Source organism: Oryx dammah, unplaced genomic scaffold, assembly GCF_014754425.2.
Source record: "Oryx dammah isolate SB20612 unplaced genomic scaffold, SCBI_Odam_1.1 HiC_scaffold_25, whole genome shotgun sequence".
Lineage (NCBI taxonomy): Eukaryota > Metazoa > Chordata > Mammalia > Artiodactyla > Bovidae > Oryx > Oryx dammah.
In genome coordinates, this window is record NW_024070209.1 from 51,152,090 (window position 1) to 51,173,594 (window position 21,505).

The window sequence follows — 21,505 nt, forward strand, 5'->3', positions numbered from 1 at the left end:
ATCTCTTTAACAAGTGGTGCTGGGAAAACTGGTCAACCACTTGTGAAAGAATGAAACTAGAACACTTTCTAACACTATACACAAAAATAAACTCAACATGGATTAAAGATCTAAATGTAAGACCAGAAACTATAAAACTCCTAAAGGAGAACATAGGCAAAACACTCTCCAACATAAATCAAAGCAGGATCCTCTATGACTCACCTCCCAGAATATTGGAAATAAAACCAAAAATAAACAAATGGGACCTAATTAAACTTAAAAGATTCTGCACAAGACAGGAAACTATAAGCAAGGTAAAAAGACAGCCTTTGGAATGGGAGAAAATAATAGCAAATGAAGCAAATGAAAAACAACTAATCTCAAAAATATACAAGCAACTCCTGCAGCTCAATTTCAGAAAAGTAAATGACACAATAAAAAAAATGGGCCAAAGAACTAAATAGACATTTCTCCAAAGAAGACATACAGATGGCTAACAAACACATGAAAAGATGCTCAACATCACTCATTATCAGAGAAATGCAAACCAAAACTACAATGAGGTACCATTTCAAGCCAGTCAGAATGGCTGCATCCAAAAGTCTACAAGCAATAAATGCTGGAGAGGGTGTGGAGAAAAGGGAATCCTCTTACACTGTTGGTGAGAATGGAAACTAGTACAGCCACTATGGAGAACAGTGTGGAGATTCCTTAAAAAACTGGAAAAAGAACTGCCTTATGACCCAGCAATCCCACTGCTGGGCAGACACACTGAGGAAACCAGAACTGAAAGAGACATGTGTACCCCAATGTTCATCGCAGCACTGTTTGTAATAGCTAGGACATGGAAACAACCTAGATGTCCATCAGCAGATGAATGGATAAGAAAGCTGTGGTACATATACACAATAGAGTATTACTCAACCATTAAAAAGAATAGATTTGAATCAGTTCTAATGAGGTGGATGAAAATGGAGCCGATTATACAGAGTGAAGTAAGCCAGAAAGAAAAACACCAATACAGTATACTAACACATACATATGTAATTTAGAAAGATGGTAATGATAACCCTGTATGCAAGACAGCAAAAGAGACACAGATGTATAGAACAGTCTTTTGGACTCTGTGGGAGAGGGAGAGAGGGATGGTTTGAGAGAATGGCATTGAAATATGTATAATATCATATATGTAACCAATTGCCAGTCCAGGTTTGATGGATGATACTGGATGCTTGGGGCTGGTGCACTGAGATGACCCAGAGGGATGGTACGGGGAGGGAGAAGGGAGGGGGTTTCAAGATGGGAAATACATGTATACCTGTGGCGGTTTCATGTTGATGTATGGAAAACCAATACAATATTGTAAAGTAATTATCCTCCAATTAAAATAAATAAATGAATATTAAAAAAAGAAAATCAGCAATTGCTAAAACTGTATATAATTTAATGAGAGGAGGGCTCTCGGGACTCGCACGCAGCCCCATCGCACTGACCTTCTCGCCACGATGCTCTCCGTCCGCGTCCCGCTCGCCACCATCGCTGACCCGCAGCAGCAGCAGCTCTCGCCCCTGAAGGGGCTCAGCCTAGCTGACAAGGAGAACACTCCCCCTTCCCTCAGCGGGACCCGCGTGCTGGCCAGCAAGACCGCGAGGAGGATCTTCCAGGAGCCCTCCGAGCCGAACCCTAAGCTATCTGCCCCCAGTGTGGAGGACGAACCACTTCTGAGAGAAAACCCCCGCCGCTTTGTCATCTTTCCTATCGAATACCATGACATTTGGCAGATGTATAAGAAAGCTGAGGCTTCCTTTTGGACAGCTGAGGAGGTGGACCTTTCCAAGGACATTCAGCACTGGGAAGCCCTGAAGCCTGAGGAGAGATATTTTATTTCCCATGTGCTGGCTTTCTTTGCAGCAAGTGATGGCATAGTAAATGAAAACTTGGTGGAGCGGTTTAGCCAAGAAGTTCAGATTACTGAGGCTCGTTGTTTCTATGGCTTCCAAATTGCCATGGAAAACATACATTCTGAAATGTATAGTCTCCTCATTGACACTTACATTAAAGATTCCAAAGAAAGGGAATTTCTCTTCAATGCCATTGAGACGATGCCTTGTGTGAAGAAGAAGGCAGATTGGGCCTTGCGCTGGATTGGGGACAAAGAAGCTACATATGGAGAACGTGTGGTAGCCTTTGCTGCAGTGGAAGGTATCTTCTTTTCCGGTTCTTTTGCGTCTATATTCTGGCTCAAGAAACGAGGACTGATGCCTGGCCTCACGTTTTCCAATGAACTTATTAGCAGAGATGAGGGTTTGCACTGTGACTTTGCCTGCCTGATGTTCAAACACCTGTTGCACAAACCTTCGGAACAGAGAGTAAAGGAAATAATCGTCAATGCAGTTAGGATAGAACAGGAGTTCCTTACGGAGGCCCTGCCTGTGAAGCTCATTGGGATGAATTGCACTTTGATGAAGCAGTACATCGAGTTTGTGGCAGATAGACTTATGCTGGAGCTGGGCTTTAGCAAGGTTTTCAAAGTAGAAAATCCATTTGACTTTATGGAAAATATTTCACTGGAGGGGAAGACTAACTTCTTTGAGAAGAGAGTAGGCGAGTATCAGAGAATGGGAGTGATGTCAAGTCCGACAGAGAATTCCTTTACCTTGGATGCCGACTTCTAAGTGACCTGAAGACATGCTCTTACCTTGCTGATTTTTTTTTTCCTTCTCATCAAAAAAGAAAAAAATCAGCCACTTGAACCATATCAACGAGCTACACCCTGAATTGTCCATCATGTTCACTAATGGCATCTTTAGCACTGTGTAGCTACCTCAAAATCAATCCTGTTAATGCTAGTGGGGTCACCTAGATGGAAAGTAGTCAAAAGCTACTCGGGTTCTTGAAAGATCTTGTCTGTGTTTGACTTTTGCAAGCAGGCTAGCTGAACAGGACTTAACTTTGGGTCTTAACAGCCACTTTCTTGGCCTCCAAGTGTAAGGAATCCAGCAAGTTTGATCCCAAAAGATTATAGAGTAACCGCCACAAGGCTGTAGGAAGACATCAGACTCACTGCTTCTGAGCAGATTTTAAAGTTTACTTATGATTTGTATATAAAACTGGCGCTTTACATACAAATAAACATAGTTTGAACTGTCAGGGTAAAGGCTTGATTTTACCTAAATTTGTTGGTTTCTGCACCAAATATAAAAGTATTCTATTTACCAGTAGTGGGAGTCAATTCAAGATTTACTAGGTGACCAGAGTAGGTTAAGCCTATGTAAATTAAGCATGTTATTTTTCTTTTTTTCTTGAATGAATTGAATTGAAGCGCTTTTTGACTCAATCCTGTGCATGCCTAGGTATTAATATCAGCCAGGTGGTGCCCTCTAGAACACAGGTTGGTGTCCTGCTCTAGAGCCCAGGTTGAGTATCTCAGGATAAGAGATGAGAGATCTCTAGGAACTAAAGTTCAGATCCAGGCTCACTGTAGGTAACCTGGGTGTGCGGGAGGGGCTGTATCATTTAGTTTCTCAAATTGTATGTTCCTCAACTTGGCAAGTTAGTTTGAAAGGTCCTTGAAGAGTCTTAGCAGGGATCCAAGATATAATATTAACACTGTAAGTTGGTTTTGAAATCACCCCTGAACGAAAGGACCCAGCTATATAAGATCTTTCTCCTATTAAGTGGTAAAGGCAGGACTGAAATATCCCCTCCTAAAAGTTGAGTGTTTATTCTGATTTTGTGAAATTTGTAAGTAGGTACTGTTGACTTAACCATTTATACTCTTAAATTAGAAAAGTTTTATACTATCTATGTTTTTAAATATTATATCTGTAGTTTATACTTTGAAATAATTACCCAATATTACTTTCCAGTTCATAATTGAGTAGTTACCGTTCAGTGCAATGACTTCTAGGATTTGCTTAAACCTTAGCATCATCTGCTGGCTTCTTAAATGGCAATAGAAAACTAGTGTTATGTGAATAATTAATACATGTTCCACTCAAATATTAATTTCAGAAAAGAAAGTATAAACTTAATTGGTATATTTAATAGGGCTGGTTTGAATTAATCTGCCTTTTTATTCCTTCCTCCAAAAAAGGCAAGATGTAACATGGAAGGAAATAAGTGACACGCATCAATCTTTTGGCTGTTTGTTAACACATTGTATTGTGTGTTGGCGGACCACTGACCTGTCCCATTGTCGGTTGTCTTCATTGTATAAATGGTAAAATAGTTGATTTAAAATTTTCTGTAATATGGGATCCTTCTCTATCTTAAATTATTGTTGTAAAGTTAATCCAGATTGTATGGTCCTTAAACTTAGGCAACACAAAAATAAACACTTTAGCTGGCATGGTCAGGTACAGGTGGAAGTTGGAAGCAAATTTTAAGATTCTACCTCCCATTAGCTGTGTGATACAAGCATTAACTTCCACCAACTAGGATCCGGTTTCTTCATTTAAAGGGAAACAGATTTTGTCTAAAACGTCTCAAAATCCTAATATTGAGTACTGCACAAGTGTTCAGTGATTTCAATAAAACTGTTCTTGTGTTAAAAAAAAAAAAAAAATTAATGAGAGGAAAGCAAATAGATTAAGTTAGGTTCAACTAACAAAGGCTTAGAAAATTTTAAAATACCAGATTTAGCTGAAAACATTTAGAAGTTTTCATACAGGAATATCATTACTTATTCTTTTTTAGGAGGTCAGTTTTCATTCCAATCCCAAAGAAAGGCAATGCCAAAGAATGCTCAAACTACCGCACAATTGCACTCACCTCACACACTAGTAAAGTAATGCTCAAAATTCTTCAAGCCAGGCTTCAGCAATACATGAACCGTGAACTCCCTGATGTTCAAGCTGGTATTAGAAAAGGCAGAGGAACCAGAGATCAAATTGCCAACATTCGCTGTATCATCAAAAAATCAAGAGAGTTCCAGAAAAACATCTATTTCTGCTTTATTGACTATGCCAAAGCCTTTGACTGTGTGGATCACAAGAAACTGCAGAAAATTCTGAAAGAGATGTGAATACCAGACCACCTGACCTGCCTCTTGAGAAACCTATATGCAAGTCAGGAAGCAACAGTTAGAACTGGACATGGAACAACAGACTGGTTCCAAATAGGAAAAGGCATGCGTCAAGGCTATATATTGTCACCCTGCTTATTTAACTTCTACGCAGAGTACATCATGAGAAACGGTGGACTGGAAGAAGCACAAGCCGGAATCAAGATTGCTGGGAGAAATATCAATAATCTCACATATGCAGATGACACCGCCATTATGGCAGAAAGTGATGAGGAACTAAAAAGCCTCTTAATGAAAGTAAAAGTGGAGAGTGAAAAAGTTGACTTAAAGCTCAACATTCAGAAAACCAAGATCATGGCATCCGGTCCCATCACTTCATGGGAAATAGATGGGGAAACAGTGGAAACAGTGTCAGACTATTTTTTTTTGAGCTCCAAAATCACTGCAGATGTTGACTGCAGCCATGAAATCAAAAGACACTTACTCCTTGGAAGAAAAGTTATGTCCAACCTAGATAGCATATTCAAAAGCAGAGACATTACTTTGCCAACTAAGGTCCGTCTAGTCAAGGCTATGGTTTTTCCTGTTGTCATTTATGGATGTGAGTTGAACTGTGAAGAAGGCTGAGCACCGAAGAATTGATGCTTTTGAACTGTGATGTTTGAGAAGACTCTTGAGAGTCCCTTGGACTGCAAGGAGATCCAACCAATCCATTCTGAGGAGATCAGCCCTGGGATTTCTTTGGAAGGAATGATGCTGAAGCTGAAACTCCAGTACTTTGGACCCCTCATGCTAAGAGTTGACTCTTGGAAAAGACTCTGGTGCTAGGAGGGATTGGGGACAGGAGGAGAAGGGACGACAGAGGATGAGATGGCTGGATGGCATCACTGACTCGATGGACATGAGTCTGAGTGAACTCCGGGAATTGGTGATGGACAGGGAGGCCTGATGTGCTGTGGTTCATGGGGTCGCAAAGAGTCAGACACAACTGAGCGACTGAACTGAACTGAACTGAACTGAACTGAAGTTACTAATTAGAAATGATGGCAATGATATATTAAAAGCATTTAAACTAAATTTAGCAGTAAGATTGCAGAAGAAATGCTGAAATTACCTAAAAGAACAATTGTTTTTAAGAACTTAAGTTCCGTTAAAATGTGAAAAATGGATATTCTAACTACAAATCCTTTTATCTTTTTTTTTTAATTTATTTTTTATTTTACTTTACAATTCTGTATTGGTTTTGCCATACATTGATATGAATCTACCACGGGTGTACATGCGTTCCCAAACATGAACCACCCTCTCACCCCCCTCCCCACAACATCTCTCTGGGTCATCCCCGCGTACCAGCCCCAAGCGTGCCATAACCTGCATCGGACATAGACTGGCAATTCGATTCTTACATGATATTATACATGTTTCAATGCCATTCTCCCAAATCATCTCACCCTCTGCCTCTCCCACTGAGTCCAAAAGTCTGCTATACACATCTGTGTCTTTTTTGCTGTCCTGCATACAGGGTCATCATTGCCATCTTTCTAAATTCCATATATATGTGTTACTATACTGTATTGGTATTTTTCTTTCTGGCTTACTTCACTCTGTATAATCGGCTCCAGTTTCATCCATCTCATCAGAACTGATTCAAATGTATTCTTTTTAACGGCTGAATAATATTCCATTGTGTATATGTACCACAGCTTTCTTATCCATTCATCTGCTGATGGACATCTAGGTTGTTTCCATGTCCTGGCTATTATAAACAGTGCTGCGATGAACATTGGGGTACATGTGTCTCTTTCAATTCTGGCTTCCTCAGTGTGTATGCCCAGTAGTGGGATTGCTGGGTCATAAGGCATTTCTATTTGCAATTTTTTAAGGAATCTCCACACTGTTCTCCATAGTGGCTGTACTAGTTTGCATTCCCCTCAACAGTGTAGGAGGGTTCCCTTTTCTCCACACCCTCTCCAGCATTTATTGCTTGCAGATTTTTGGATCGCAGACATTCTGACTGGTGTGAAGTGGTACCTCATTGTGGTTTTGATTTGCATTTCTCTAATAATGAGTGACGTTGAGCATCTTTTCATGTGTTTGTTAGCCACCCGTATGTCTTCTTTGGAGAAATGTCTATTTAGTTCTTTGGCCCATTTTTTGATTGAGTCATTTATTTTTCTGGAATTGAGCTGCAGGAGTTGCTTGTATATTTTTGAGATTAGTTGTTTGTCAGTTGCTTCATTTGCTATTATTTTCTCCCATTCGGAAGGCTGTCTTTTCACTTTGCTTATGTTTTCCTCTGTTGTGCAGAATCTTTTAAGTTTAATTAGGTCCCATTTGTTTATTTTTGCTTTTATTTCCAGAATTCTGGGAGGTGGATCATAGAGGATCCTGCTGTGGTTTATGTCGGAGAGTGTTTTGCCTATGTTCTCCTCTAGGAGTTTTATAGTTTCTGGTCTTACATTTAGATCTTTAATCCATTTTGAGTTTATCTTTGTGTGCGGTGTTAGAAAGTGATCTAGTTTCATTCTTTTACAAGTGGTTGACCACTTTATCTTTTTTTAAAAACTGGGTACCAAAAAATTTTTTACTTTTTAATACTTTTAAAATTCTAAGTTTTCTGAACGTTTGAGACATTGTAGAAAACAAACCATTATATATCACAGAGATTAAAACCTACAGAATGTATGTGTGTTTATAAAAATTTAAGTTAAAATTCACAACAAAATCACAGAATTCATTTTTGATTTTGAAAGATAAAAATAAAAAGAAAGATAAAAATTTTTAAAAAGAAATGTGTACTGTATTCTTATTCATATATCTTCAGAATAAAGACATATAGAATCATTTTCACAGTTTGAAATGTTTAAAGTTGTTGTACTCTTTGGAAAGTTTGACTGTAAACAGAATTATCATATATTCAGTTTTAGGCAATTTATTTAATTATCTAATAAAGTAAATCATGACCAATAACTGAATCTAAATTCATAATTTAAAGCTTATAAAAAATACTATGGATTGCTTAATATGTGTTCTGAACTCCATTGTCTTAATTGACCTGATTATTTGACCCACTGTGATGCTTGATAAAATTTCTAATAATAATTAGCTTTAAAATAGTTAGACAGATGAACAATCAGAAATGGCTTTAGGCATAACTCAATAATGTTAATAAGTTCTAGGTTTAAAATATGAAAATGTGTTCAGTCAATTTATTGAATCAGGCTGAATTCTTCAAAATAGAGGTTTGTATCTACAGGAAAGCAACTGAAAGGGAGAGTGGTAGGGGGAAGAAAGGAGGAAGGAGAGAGAGGAGGCAGGAGGAGGAAAGGAAGAAAGAGAAATAAAATGTTGGCCAAGTCTAAGGCTTATGATCATATTAACTCAGATTTGCTAAGTAGACATCTTTCCTCAGTTTAGAAATAAAACTGGGTTATTAATGACCATATAACAAAATATTTGAAAAATATTGAGCCTTTATCATGAACATTACATTATGGAAGCTACTTCATTCGGCCTAAACAAGAATTTGTTACATTTTCGATTTTATGTTATTCTTCTAAACATATTGAAACAAGTAGTTTTTTTTTATATATATATATATATACACATACATATATCACTCAGTCATAAACATTGGCAGTCACATTACTGGAAAAAATTTTTTTTCTTTTATGTATTTCTTTTAAAATTTTATTTATTTTAATTGGAGGCTGATTATTTTACAATACTTTTTAGCAATTAGATTTGTTCAGCATAGAAGGTGGTGTTTTATCAAATTATAAGTTTCCAACTTTGTTCTGGGTAGAAAGGCTGCTACATAAAAATCAAGGTTCTGTAGAAAGGAAAACTGAGGTAAAATACCACTAAATGTTATTTCAACATTAAAATTTCAAAAAAAAAAATAAAGGTTTTACGTCACCTTTTCTTCTTCAGTTCAGTTCAGTTAAGGGCTCAGTCGTGTCTGACTCTTTGCAACCCCATGGACTGTAGCACACCAGGCTTCTCTGTCCAGTTAGTGATGCCATCCAACCATCTCATCCTCTGTCATCCCTTTCTCCTCCTGCCTTCAATCTTTCCCAGCATCAGGGTCTTTTCCAATGAGTCAGTTCTTTGCATCAGGTAGCCAAAATATTGGAGTTTTTTTCTTATCAAGCACCAAACAATATAACATACTTTCTATACTCTAAAATCTTCTTTAATCATGAGCCTGGAGTGGTTTTCTAATTTCTTTCAAAGACTTTTCCATTAATCCATGATATTTCTTGGGAAATTAATTCCACTCACTTCTATTCTTTGCTCTAAAAGATGTTTTCTGGGACTTCCCTGCTGGTCCAGTGGTTAAGACTTTGCCTTTCAATGCAGAGGATGTGGCTTCAAACCCTCCTTGGGGAGTTAAAATCTGACATGCCTATTAGCCAAAAAACCAAAACATAAAACAAAAGCAATATTGTAACAAATTCAATAAAGTGTTAAAAAGAGGTGTTTCCTTATGCTTTCACAGTAGTTATAGAACAATAATTAGTAATACTTTTTATAAAATACTTGAAATGTTGGTACTTCAGCTGTACCAAACAGTCTTCAGCATAGCAATTCACTGTTTCCTTGTTCACTCTGTAAAACTCAAAGCCTACCAGCAAGCAAGTCAAGCACAGAGGTCTCAGCCAAGTTCCTATTCATTTCTTTTTAAATATAAAGAAGAAGTAAAGGATTAAAAGACTGGAGGCCTATGATCAAGAATAAATCTTTCTAAAGTTTAGTCAAGTCGGGGAGAAATATATAAATTGAGTGCAGGTTGATTTTTAAAGAGAAAATATTTTCTGATCATCAAAGACAATGCAACCGTAATACTAGGTAAGGAACAGAGATGTTCACAGCCTCCGTGATCAGGAATTAATTCTGATTGGGAGCATTTGCCAGTGGAATAAAGACAACAGAGATGTAGAACTCTGCATTTGCAAGACTCAGAAATCAGGAGGTCAGCATCCTGTGGCCTCCAAAGACAGAACTGCTCTCTATGGAGAAGACTCTTACACTTTATGTTGGGGCCTCGGTACTGCTGTGTTTTGGATCTAAGGGAAGTCTCTGAAGGAAAAATTTCACACTGGAAAATTGTAATGGGATAAGAAATGGAATTGAAATTCAGTATCTGTCAACAACTAAAACCTCAGAAAAACAACTTCTGCTCTGGTAGGAACTCCTAATAGCTGTACCCTGTAGGTAGAGAAATAGACATTGCTCATCTCAGAAAAATTTATATCCTTGACTCTGGATTGCTAACACATTCAGAGGACAGGCAGCGGAAAAGGAGACTGGAGGCCTATGATCACAAAGAAATCTTTCTAAAGTTCAGTCAAGTCAGGGAGAAATTTTCAGCCATTATGGTCAAAGGAAAGAAATACATAAATTGATTTCAGGTTGATTTTTTAAAAAACAAAGATTTCAAAGTTATTTTCTCATATTCATCTATTAGTCATGGTAGAATAGAAATTAAAATTAATCTTTGTCTTTTCATGTCTAAATTGACACATTTTCTTGCTGTTATTCTCTTTCAGTCCCAAGTCATCATTCATGCTTGTTTTCTGGGGCACAGTACCTGCAACATAGCAAGATATAGGATTTTTAGGCTCTAGAAAATTGAATTCCTCTCCCTTGACAGAGTTCAGAATCAACTTGTCAGTAGACACAGAGGTCAGAGGAAAGGAGGACATACTATTACTTTTATTCCTGATAAATGGCCTGTCACTATGGTCTTGCTGTCAGAAAGCAAGACTTTTGCTCTTAGACCAGTTACTGCTCCCCTGAGGGTCATCCTGGGATCGATGATGTTCAGTGTAGCTTTCACACCAGCAAGGTTCTGAACCTAGTCAAGAAAGTCCATTAAACTGAACTCAGTTATAGTGTACCCTGGTCTAAAGAGTGAAAATTCACTTCCTACTCTATGCCTTATTCTTAATTATGTCAAATCATTCTCTCCAAAAGAGTTTAAAATGACTATTTGCCAGTAAAGACCAGTATTGTCTAATATTCAATGCTACACCCAGAAGGCTCAATTTTAATGTAATTTCACCTATTACTGTTCTCTTATTAAGAAGTTACAAGTTAAAGAGACACAGATGTATAGAACAGTCTTTTGGACTCTGTGGGAGATGAAGAGGGTGGGATGATTTGGGATAATGGCATTGAAACATTTATAATATCATATATGAAATGAATTGCCAGTCCAGGTTCAATGCATGATACTGGATGCTTGAGGCTGGTGCACTGAGATGACCCAGAGGGATGATACAGGGAGGGAGGTGGGAGGGGGGTTCAGGATGGGGAACACATGTATACCTGTGGCAGACTCATATTGATTTATGGCAAAACCAATACAATATTGTAAAGTAATTAACCTCCAATTAAAATAAATAAATTTATATTTTAAAAAATAAAAAAAAATAAAATCATGAGTATAAAGAAAAAGTTAGAACATCAAATTCTCTTGAAGATTAAAGTTCAAAGAGTCAACATCCAAGCAAATTAAATTTTAAGATTAAATTTCCCTGTATATTATTCTTGGTTTTTGCCAGCATAGTGTTGCAGGAACAGGGATCCCTTCCAGGTCCTGAAACTGGGCTCTTGTCTAACATTTGGAAATTAATTGTCTGAGGAGACACATGCGATGACAAAGCAAAGGATTTTATTGGGAAAGGGCACTTGGTTGGCGAGCAGTAAGGTAAGGGCACCCAGGAGAACAGCTCTGTCACATGGCTTGCAGTCTAGGGTTTTATGGTGATGGGATTAGTTTCTGGGTTGTTGTTAGCCGATCATTCTGACTCTGAGTCCTTCCTGGAGGTCCACCCCTTGTTCAGCCAAAATGGATGCCAGAAAGAAGGATTCTGGGAGGTGGTTGGACATGTGGTGCCTCCTTTTGACCTTTCCCAAACTCTTTAAGTTGGTGGGGGCTTATTAGTTCTGTGTTCCTTACCAGGACCTCCTGTCATAAAACAACTCATGCAAATGGTTACCATGGTGCCTGGCCAGGGTGGGCAGTTCCAATCAGTGTGCTTCCCCTAACAATAGTATCTTTCCAATTCTTGTGTGGATTTTGTTTCTTAAACAACTCCAAACCAGACCATTCTTCCACATAATGGGTGTATTTCTTTCTCTTTTAAAAAAGTATTTATTTATTTGGGTGTGTATCGGGTTTAGTTGCAGCATGTGAAATCTTTCACTGTGGCACAAGGACTTCTTTCTAGTTGCAGCACAAGGGCTCCTCCAGACCCTGAAGTCTCCGTGGTTGCTATGCACAGACTTAGTTGCCCTGCAGCATATGTAATCTTAGTTTCCCAACTAGGGACTGAAGCAGCGTGCCTTGCATTGGAAGTCTGATTCTTAACTACTGAACCACCAGGGAATTTCAATAAGTTTTTCTTGTAAGTCTTTACTGCTGAACTAATCTTTCAGACATTCTTCTAGTAATCAGACAAAGATATCAGACAGCACTAAAGACCATGGCCCATGCTAACACTAAGACCATACTGCAGCTGTCTCAAACAAGGTGACATACTCAGAATAAACACAGTTATTGATTCATTACACGTCCAGCTTAATGATCCCGAAACCAAACGTATGGAATCAGGGATGCTAAAGAATTCAGTCTTCTTGGTTTCAACCACGTTTGAATACTAGTCAAAATATGATAGCATTCATAATGTAAAATTGGATGCTGTAAGAGTTAAGCTTCCCTGATGGCTCTGCAGTAAAGAATCCACCTGCCAATGAAAAAGATGTGGTTCCACCCCTGGGTCAGGAAGATCCCCTGGAGAAGGAAATAGCAACCTAATTCTGTATTCTTGCCTAGGAAATCCCATAGACAGAGGAGCCACGTAGGGGGTTGCAGAGTCAAACATAACTTGGTGAGTAAACCGCAAGAGCAACAAGGAGATAAGCCATAGAATTTTAGAGGCTTGACCCAATAGTAGTTTATTTCATGCTCAAATAAAGTAGTAAGGGATGAGAAGAGGGAAGTACAAACTAAGGAATCCTTATAGAGACATCTTGCAGACGTCATGGTAATGCTCCAACAGTTACCAAGAGTGTTCATTTCCAGTTGTTCTGTGGGAGAAGAGAACTGAAGGTCATAAAGGAAGTCTGATGGACCACACCTGGAAGCAGCATATACAATTTTTGTCTGCATGTAATTGGTCAAAGCAGTGTCATATGACTAATCCAACTATAAAGAAGAGTGATAAGCTACAAGGCTACTTGTCTGCCAGGGGAATAAAATATATCTATATAAATATAAATATATATATATATATATATATATATATATATTTGTCTCTACAGTGACTTGGTTTATGCCTAACGGTTAGGATACATCGTTCATCTAAAGTTGGTTATAACATTATGATTGACCATAATTACAGAAGTGGGAGGGATCCACCTAAGTGCATAGTCTTCTGTCTCAGAGAGTGACATTTCAGTATTTCTTACTAACAAATTTAGGAACTTGCAAGGATCATGACTCCATTCACCAAGATTTTATCATGGTGTAATTTTGTTCTAAATTCATATGTCCAAAACTCCCATTTCTTTTGTCAGTCCATAGTTTTTAATAGACTGGCAGTCTAGAAAGACAATAATGCCATCTAACTTTGGTCCTTGATACAATAATTTATTCTGATCACTATGTCTGATAAATAAACTTTTTTTCCATGCTGGCTTAATGTAGGTGCCTTGAACTTTAAAGTTAAGACCCAGACATGTAGTGAGATGAATTTCCAACACAACTTGATAATGTGCCCTTGAGTCCTTCCTTTTTTATTGGCCGGGGTGCTCATATCTTATGTGTATTGGACCTGTGTGTTTACTATAACATCTCTTTCAGTTCAGAGACCAGGGATTCACTATATTTCTCTTAATGATGATGACCAAAAATTAAAGGTTATATTTCTGTTCCCACCTTGTACATTAGATCAGATCTATTTACTGTTTCATAGCTTCTGGTAGTGATGTTTTTGTTTTTTTTTAACTGGATTATGACATGAAGAGTTGACACACATATTCATACAATATTATATGCTCTCTTTTTTGGTCTAGGCTTAAATATTTAATAAGGTATTTGCATCTGCAAATCCATAGACAGAAGAACTAAAGCATTGATAAAAATCTGTATCTTACCACATGTTCACTGTACCAACACATTTTATTATCTCATACCCTAAGTTAACTATTATCTGAAATACTTTGTATTCTTATTATAAAGATATATATGTGTGTTTGTGTATGAAGTATATTCATATATATTCTTTTAAAATAATAATTGAGGTACATTTTGAAAGTATATTCAGATATATGAATATATGTGTATTACTTAAAAAGTATAAGATAGTTTGATGCAAATTATTCTTCAAATTTTTAATGAGTATTATCCTTATGTATTTTTGGAGTTTATTTCAATGGATGTTGTTTTACTAATATTTAAGAATATTATGTGTGTCTCTATTCATTTTGAGTGCTATATAATTTTCCATTGTCTGAATATAATGTAGTTAATTTACTATCTTTGATTTATATTTGGGTTGTGCAATGGACAGACTTGAAGATGGCCCCCAAAGATCTCTGTATCATGGTATTCTTGTAACTCTGTATGTGAATATGAGTATGGACTTTCTTCTAACAAATAAAATATGGTAAGGTAATAGAATATCATTTCCAAGAATAGCTTGTAAAAAGATTGTGACTTTTGTTTCTGTCTCTTCTCTGGGAAGACAAGCTGCCATATTGTGAGCCATCCTATGAAAAGAGTAACATGATAGTAAACTATGTTTCTGGTCAAACAGAATGAAGACCTAAGAACTGCCAACAGTCAGAAGAGTGATACTGAAAGGATACTGCTCCTCATAGAGCCCTAAAATGACTGTAACTCTGACCATCACCTTGATGGCAGCCTTTTGAGTTACCCTGAATAAGAGGTATTTTAACTCAAACTATGAAACAATAATACGATTTGTTTAAAATAACTACATTGTTTGCTTTTACATTGAACTTTTTTATTTCATTTACTTTAAATGTCCATTTATTTCAATACATTGCTTGAGACTGGTTCAGCCAAATGCTTTACTTTTTTGAAATAAAAATAATTTTAAATATGTTATGTTATTCAAAAGATGCACAACAGGACAGTTTGGTTTTTAAAAAATGAATTGCATTATATAGGACACCACAAAGACTTCCTTTGGCTTAGAAGATAAGGATATGAGATGCAGGCTAATTTGACTAATGATTTAATTTGTGTATAGATGTGCTTGCCTCAAATATACTTTCTTTCAACCATAAATACAAGAGTATGTTATCAACATCCTTATTTCTCCCTTCCTTCCTTCTCTCCTTCCTTTGTTTACTTTTCTTTTAAAATTTTTATTTGCTTACTTAATGGTGGAGAAGGAATAGAGATGCCAGAACATTTCCAGACAGGGCCATGTAGAGCCTGGGGAACCTCAGATGCCTCTCCTCCTTATCCCTCCCTGTATCCCTCCCTGCCACCTTCTCCTCTTTCCTGCCCCCCGCCCCCAAATAACATTATAAATAAATGAAAAATCAAAGGTGTTACAAGTCTGTAATATCTATTTATGTTGAATAATTTAATAAATTACATTTTAATGCAAAAACCAAAAAGAAGTATAATTGGTCCATAAAATTGTTGCAGAAATTTCATATGTGAAATAAAGCGTATTGCAAGTCAGGTAATGCCATTTTTAATGGGCATTTTAAAGCTATATTATGAGCATTTTTCAGAACTTAATGATGCTCTGTGACTTCATGATGATGACTTGGGGAAATAACTCCAGAGGTGACTTCAAATAAATGACAATTCTCATCCTCTCTTCTCCTCATGCCTAGGGTGGGCACTGGGCCTGGCTCTACCAGACATACTTAACACAGCAAGTACCCAAAGTAAAATCAGACCTTGGTAAGGACATCCTTACTGGAGGAGGGTGATTTTACTTGTTATTTGGGTGAAGTTGACTAGAAAAGACCATCAATGTTTTTGAAATTAGAAACACGATCCTATGAATATTGGCAAGCTCATGGGCCCAAGGGCTTCCCTGATAGCTCAGTTAGTAAAGAATCTGCCTACAATGCAGGAGATCATGGTTCGATTCTTGTGTTGGGAAGATCCCCTGGAGAAGGGATAGGCTACCCACTCCAGTATTCTGACCTAGAGAATTCCATAGACCCCATGAAAAAGTCCATGGGATTGCAAAGAGTCAGACATGACTGAGCAAATTTCACTTCACTTCACGCCATGTACCCAAAACCAGATGTTTCATTTATAACTGTTGTGAGGTTTTACCAATGTAGTGATCAAAGTTGACTAATAAAAAAAGAGAGAACAGATATCAACGTTAGGAAAGAGGAAGAAAAAAAATGTCCTTTGACAGCACTTTTGCAACACATCTAGTATTGTTCCAGTGACTACATTGCTGCAGAGACAATTGACCACATCCATAGGGACATATTTCTCAGCAGTACCCTTAGAGTAGCACTGGCATGAAAGAACATATTTTACCTCTTACTTTGAGTCCTTATGTGGCTTAGCTATTCCTTGTCCTAGGTGAGTGATATTAGGACTGCACTCCAAGGATAGAGCTTAAAGACTTTTTTTTTTTTTTGAAGTAACAATATATACAAACTGTAAAGTTATTTTGAAAAAGCTAGAAAGTTAAATATAATCTGATTTTTCAGTCTGAAAGATAATTTGGCAGCCTAGCTGTATAGATCTGCTCAGAAAGGAAGGCTAGTGGGATGGGCATGGATACAGTTACTGAACTGTTAGGTTAGCAGAACTGACCTCTTTTGGTGTTGATCAAATCATGAATTCTGGGGTAGGATGATACCAATTCAAATATTAGCCTTCACATCTAACAGCAGTGTGGCCTGGAATAATATTTTTAAGCACCCTTAAATTTTATTTCCCTCCTCTGTCTAATATGAATAAGCACTAATCTTTTGGTGAAGACTAAAAAGATATTATTCTGTCAATAATCTAGAACAATAAATGTCAATGACTACTATTCGTTTCCATTATTATTGTTGTTGTTAATATTTTTATTATTTATCACTGATTTGCAGCAAGAAGGGCTTCCCTGGTGGCTCTGTGGTAAAGAATCCACCTACCAAGCAGGAGATGTGACTTCAATCCCTCGGCCAGGATGATCCCCTGAAGAAGGAAATGGCAACCCACTCCAGTATTCTTGCCTGGAAAATTCCATGGACAGAGAAGTCTGGAGAACTACAGTCCAGGGGAGTTCAAAGAGTTGAACACAACTTAGCGACAAAGCATGAGCACGATACAGTAAGAAAATAGAACAGTACAACTGATTTATGCTTCCTGATGCAAAAATATTAAATCCAAAGGGTTTACATAAAATGAACTTCGAAGGAGGCATGGAGTCCAAAGTAAATCATGTTCTACATTAAGTGACTATAAAATGGTGGTTTTTAGGGAAAAAAAAGAGAAGCCAGTAGAGAAAGTGCAGTTTGAGAGATTAACAATTTAATGTCAACTACTTCATATCATTAAATACTTAAATATCATAATGAACTTGGTATGTTTTTCCATACAACTCCTGGAGTGCACAGTTATTTATTATCCACTTTTTGCAAATAAGCAAATTGGTGCTAACAGAAAATATTCAACTTGATGAAATTCATAACAAATAACAAGTGAAAGCCTCAGTATTAGGACTACTAAACCAAGTAAGGAAACGAATGCTTTTGCCAGCCCTTAATGTTGGAAATGGAAGGCTCTTCAAACTACTTTATTTTGGTAATTGGAATGGCATGAACCCCAGGTTTATATTATCATGGGTAGGCAGTCTTCTCTATAAATCCATCTAAGTCACTGTCCAGATTTCTAGGCATGATCATATATACAATTTGAAAAGAACTATTAAAAATTATACATATTCATTACCATATGTAGGGTATGTTTTAACTACAAATCAGTATTATACTTGGGTCAAAATTTATGGTGTGTGCTCATTTAACTTTATTTCTACACATTCATTACCAAGAAATTAAGACATATTCTTGTGATTAGAAAGTATTTTTTAAATATTAACTTTTAAAAAATTGATTTTCTTTTAATTGTCTAGTATACTCCAATTAGAGTATGGAAGTTTAAAATAATCATTGTCATATAAAGTTTTGCTTTGGATGATTTAAATTTGGCAATCTAACACCTCAATATTTAAGCATTAAATATATAACCTCAAGACAATTTGAAGCTAAATAAAAACGGAGAATCAGAAGTCTAATTGGATTGAAAGAACTTTTTATACATACATGTATACATCAATATTATTATTATTATTTTATTTAAAGAATATCAGGCAAGGTTTTTTCATCTATTCAAACAAGTTCATTAATTAGTTTGATAAAAGATATTATAGTTTCTCTCTTAGTAGTTCTTAATTGGAATTTATAGATCAGATATAAATACTATGCAAACAATGCAATAAACGTCTTAAAATGAAACTAGCAACAATGCAACATGAATACTTTGTCTTTTCCTTGAAAATTCTCTGTATTTTCAATATTATAACTCTGTAGCTTTTTAGTGTATATTAATTTCTGGGAAGGATAATGTAGTAATAAGACACAATGATATTCGCAAGAACAACAACAAAAAAATAATCACTGGTTATTCAATGCTTCTTCTCTGCCCTTCCGTGAACTGTAAATATTGGACTTAATCTTTTGCATGCAATTTAATAGAATGATTTTGAAGTTTAATCACAGTCCCTGTAATATCATTTACATAGAATAAAGAATAATATTATTTTTGTTATATGAAACATCTTTGTCATGATATTTTTATTTCAAAAAAATAGCAGACTATTATTTTTTAAAGACTTTACAGCTTGACTCTGTAATGAGAAATCTTTATCTCATTTTATAACTATTTTTGTTTAATATTATTACCAAGAACAGAAAAATCCCATCACATTATTAAAATTTAGCTGATTTAAAAGAATTATAATTTGTTGTTACCTAAGAAGACATGATATATTTCCAAAAAAATAAAAAAAAAATACAAGTAAATAAAATGTTATTTCCCTGCAATTTGTTTCTATCATTCTCCAAAACCCAGATGACATGGAGGGATAGGAGTATGGCATTTTTATTTAGTTCTATATAATGCAAAGGGAAATAGATGGGGAAACAGTGGAAACAGTGCCAGACTTTATTTTTTGGGGCTCCAAAATCACTGCAGATGGTGATTGCAACCATGAAATTAAAAGACATTTACTCCTTGGAAGGAAAGTTATGACCAACCTAGATAGCATATTCAAAAGCACAGACATTACTTTGCCAACAGAGGTCTGTCTAGTCAAGGCTATGGTTTTTCCAGTGGTCATATATGGATGGGAGAGTTGGACTGTGAAGAAAGCTGAGCGCCGAAGAATTGATGCTTTTGAACTGTGGTGTTGGAGAAGACTCTTGAGAGTCCTTTGGACTGCAAAGAGATCCAACCAGTCCATTCTAAAGGAGATCAACCCTGGGATTTCTTTGGAAGAAATGATGCTAAAGCTGAAACTCTAGTACTTTGGCCACTTCATGCGAAGAGTTGACTCATTGGAAAAGACTCTGATGCTGGGAGAGATTGGGAGCAGGAGGAGAAGGGGACGACAGAGGATGAGATGGCTGGATGGCATCACCAAATCGATGGACATGAGTTTGGGTGAACTCTGGGAGTTGGTGATGGACAGGGAAGCCTGGAGTGCTGCAATTCATGGGGTCACAAAGAGTTGGGCATGACTGAGCAACTGAACTGAACTAAACTGAATGCAAAGTCAGTGTCAAATTGACTCTATTTCTACTAGTTCTCTCTTTATACTGTTGTGTGCTGTGCTTAGTCACTCAGTCATGTCCTACTCTTTGTGGCCCCATGGACGGTAGTCCACCAGGCATCTCTGTCCATGGAGATTTTCCAGGCAGGCATACTGGAGTGGGTTGCTATGCCTTCCTCAATATACTAATCTAGGATTTTCCCAGGGAATCATTTTGTTTACCTAAATTATTTTCAGAAATTCATACAGGTGGTTTATATTAGGTTTAGGAAAGATTTGAACATATATAATATTTCTTTTAGTTATAGAGTATATATAAGTAAACATATTTTTTATTTGAACATTTTGATTATTTAAAGAGGACTGAAACCATCTATGGGGTTTTCTGGTGGCTCAGATGGTAAAGAATCTGCCTGCCACGTAGGAGACCTGAGTTTGATCCTTGGGTTGGGAGGTCTCCTGAATAAATATAAAAATACTATATAATCCAGTATTTTTGTATAGAGAATTCCACTGACAGAGGAGCCCAGTTTAGTACAGTCTGTGGCGTCGCAACTCACTCATCTTACCATCTACATTAACATCACTTTTTTCTTTGGCTCTCTTCGCTAATAAAATGTTATTGTCTTCATCAATATGACTTTATTCTTCCAGAAAATTTGTATCCAAGAAGATAAATGTTTAAATAATATTACTCTTTGTTTCAGGGACTTCCTGAATAACTCACTTTAATACACATAAAACCATTTAACTTTTCAGTAGACAACAATAAACAATTGCTTACCCTCTGAAGCTTTTGAAACTTATATCCACCAATTCTGAAATACCATATCATGTTCCTTAATCAACAGCAATTAAATACTTTCACTGAAACACTTACTGGAAACCAGATCACAAAATTTCAAAGACTCCTCACTGTTACTATTAATAAAACTCTGTCAAGGTAGTACTCTTCTTCAATGCAGCAAGCAATAAATCCAGCTTCAACTTAGAAATGTGTTTCTTGGGTTGTTTGGGAAGCCAGCATCTGACAAAGCTTGCACACTTGCATTTTCTACTTCTATGTGAACAATGATCTTTTGAAGATGAGAAAGCTGCTTCAGTTTGTATAATTCTTAAAGAGCCATTGCTAACAGAACTTCAGTGTAATGTACTCCTAATACTCATGTCTACTGCAGCACACATTTGCAAATTATTAATGTAACTTTTTGTGCCATAGTTTGATTTATATGTTTAACTTCAAATCAGGATTCATAATAGGTAGAGAGTATTTTATTATCACATTATCTTTATATTGTAACCACAAAGCTGATATCCAGCAACATATTGATATATTTTCCAAGGTCATGAAGCATGTAAATAGAAAAGCAAGGACAAACCCAGGTGTTTGGGAAACTGTATCAGTTGTAGTCTACTTTGAACAGGTGGTAGGTATGATTTTCCATCTGTGGAATTAGTCATCCACGAAATTACTTTTGTCCATTTAAAACATTTGATCATTAAAAAGATAGACTCATGTGTTACAGGAATAAAATTTAAGAAACCACACTTTTATATTAAAATGTCTCCTCCAAGGACACCATGTCACTTCTGACATGACTAGCAATCAGGCATTTGAAACTTTCTCAATTGACTTCCTACTTAGATATTTAAA

The 21,505-nt window shown here is 36.5% G+C and overlaps 1 protein-coding gene across 1 annotated transcript; it reads left to right on the forward strand.

Annotated features, from left to right (window-relative positions):
* The first annotated feature begins 1,441 nt into the window (after nucleotides 1-1,441).
* Nucleotides 1,442-4,549, forward strand: LOC120851526 (ribonucleoside-diphosphate reductase subunit M2). The gene has a single exon (XM_040224338.1). It carries the CDS (start codon nucleotides 1,488-1,490, stop codon nucleotides 2,655-2,657), a length of 1,170 nt encoding a protein of 389 aa, XP_040080272.1. The 5' UTR covers nucleotides 1,442-1,487; the 3' UTR covers nucleotides 2,658-4,549.
* The last annotated feature ends 16,956 nt before the right edge of the window (nucleotides 4,550-21,505 follow it).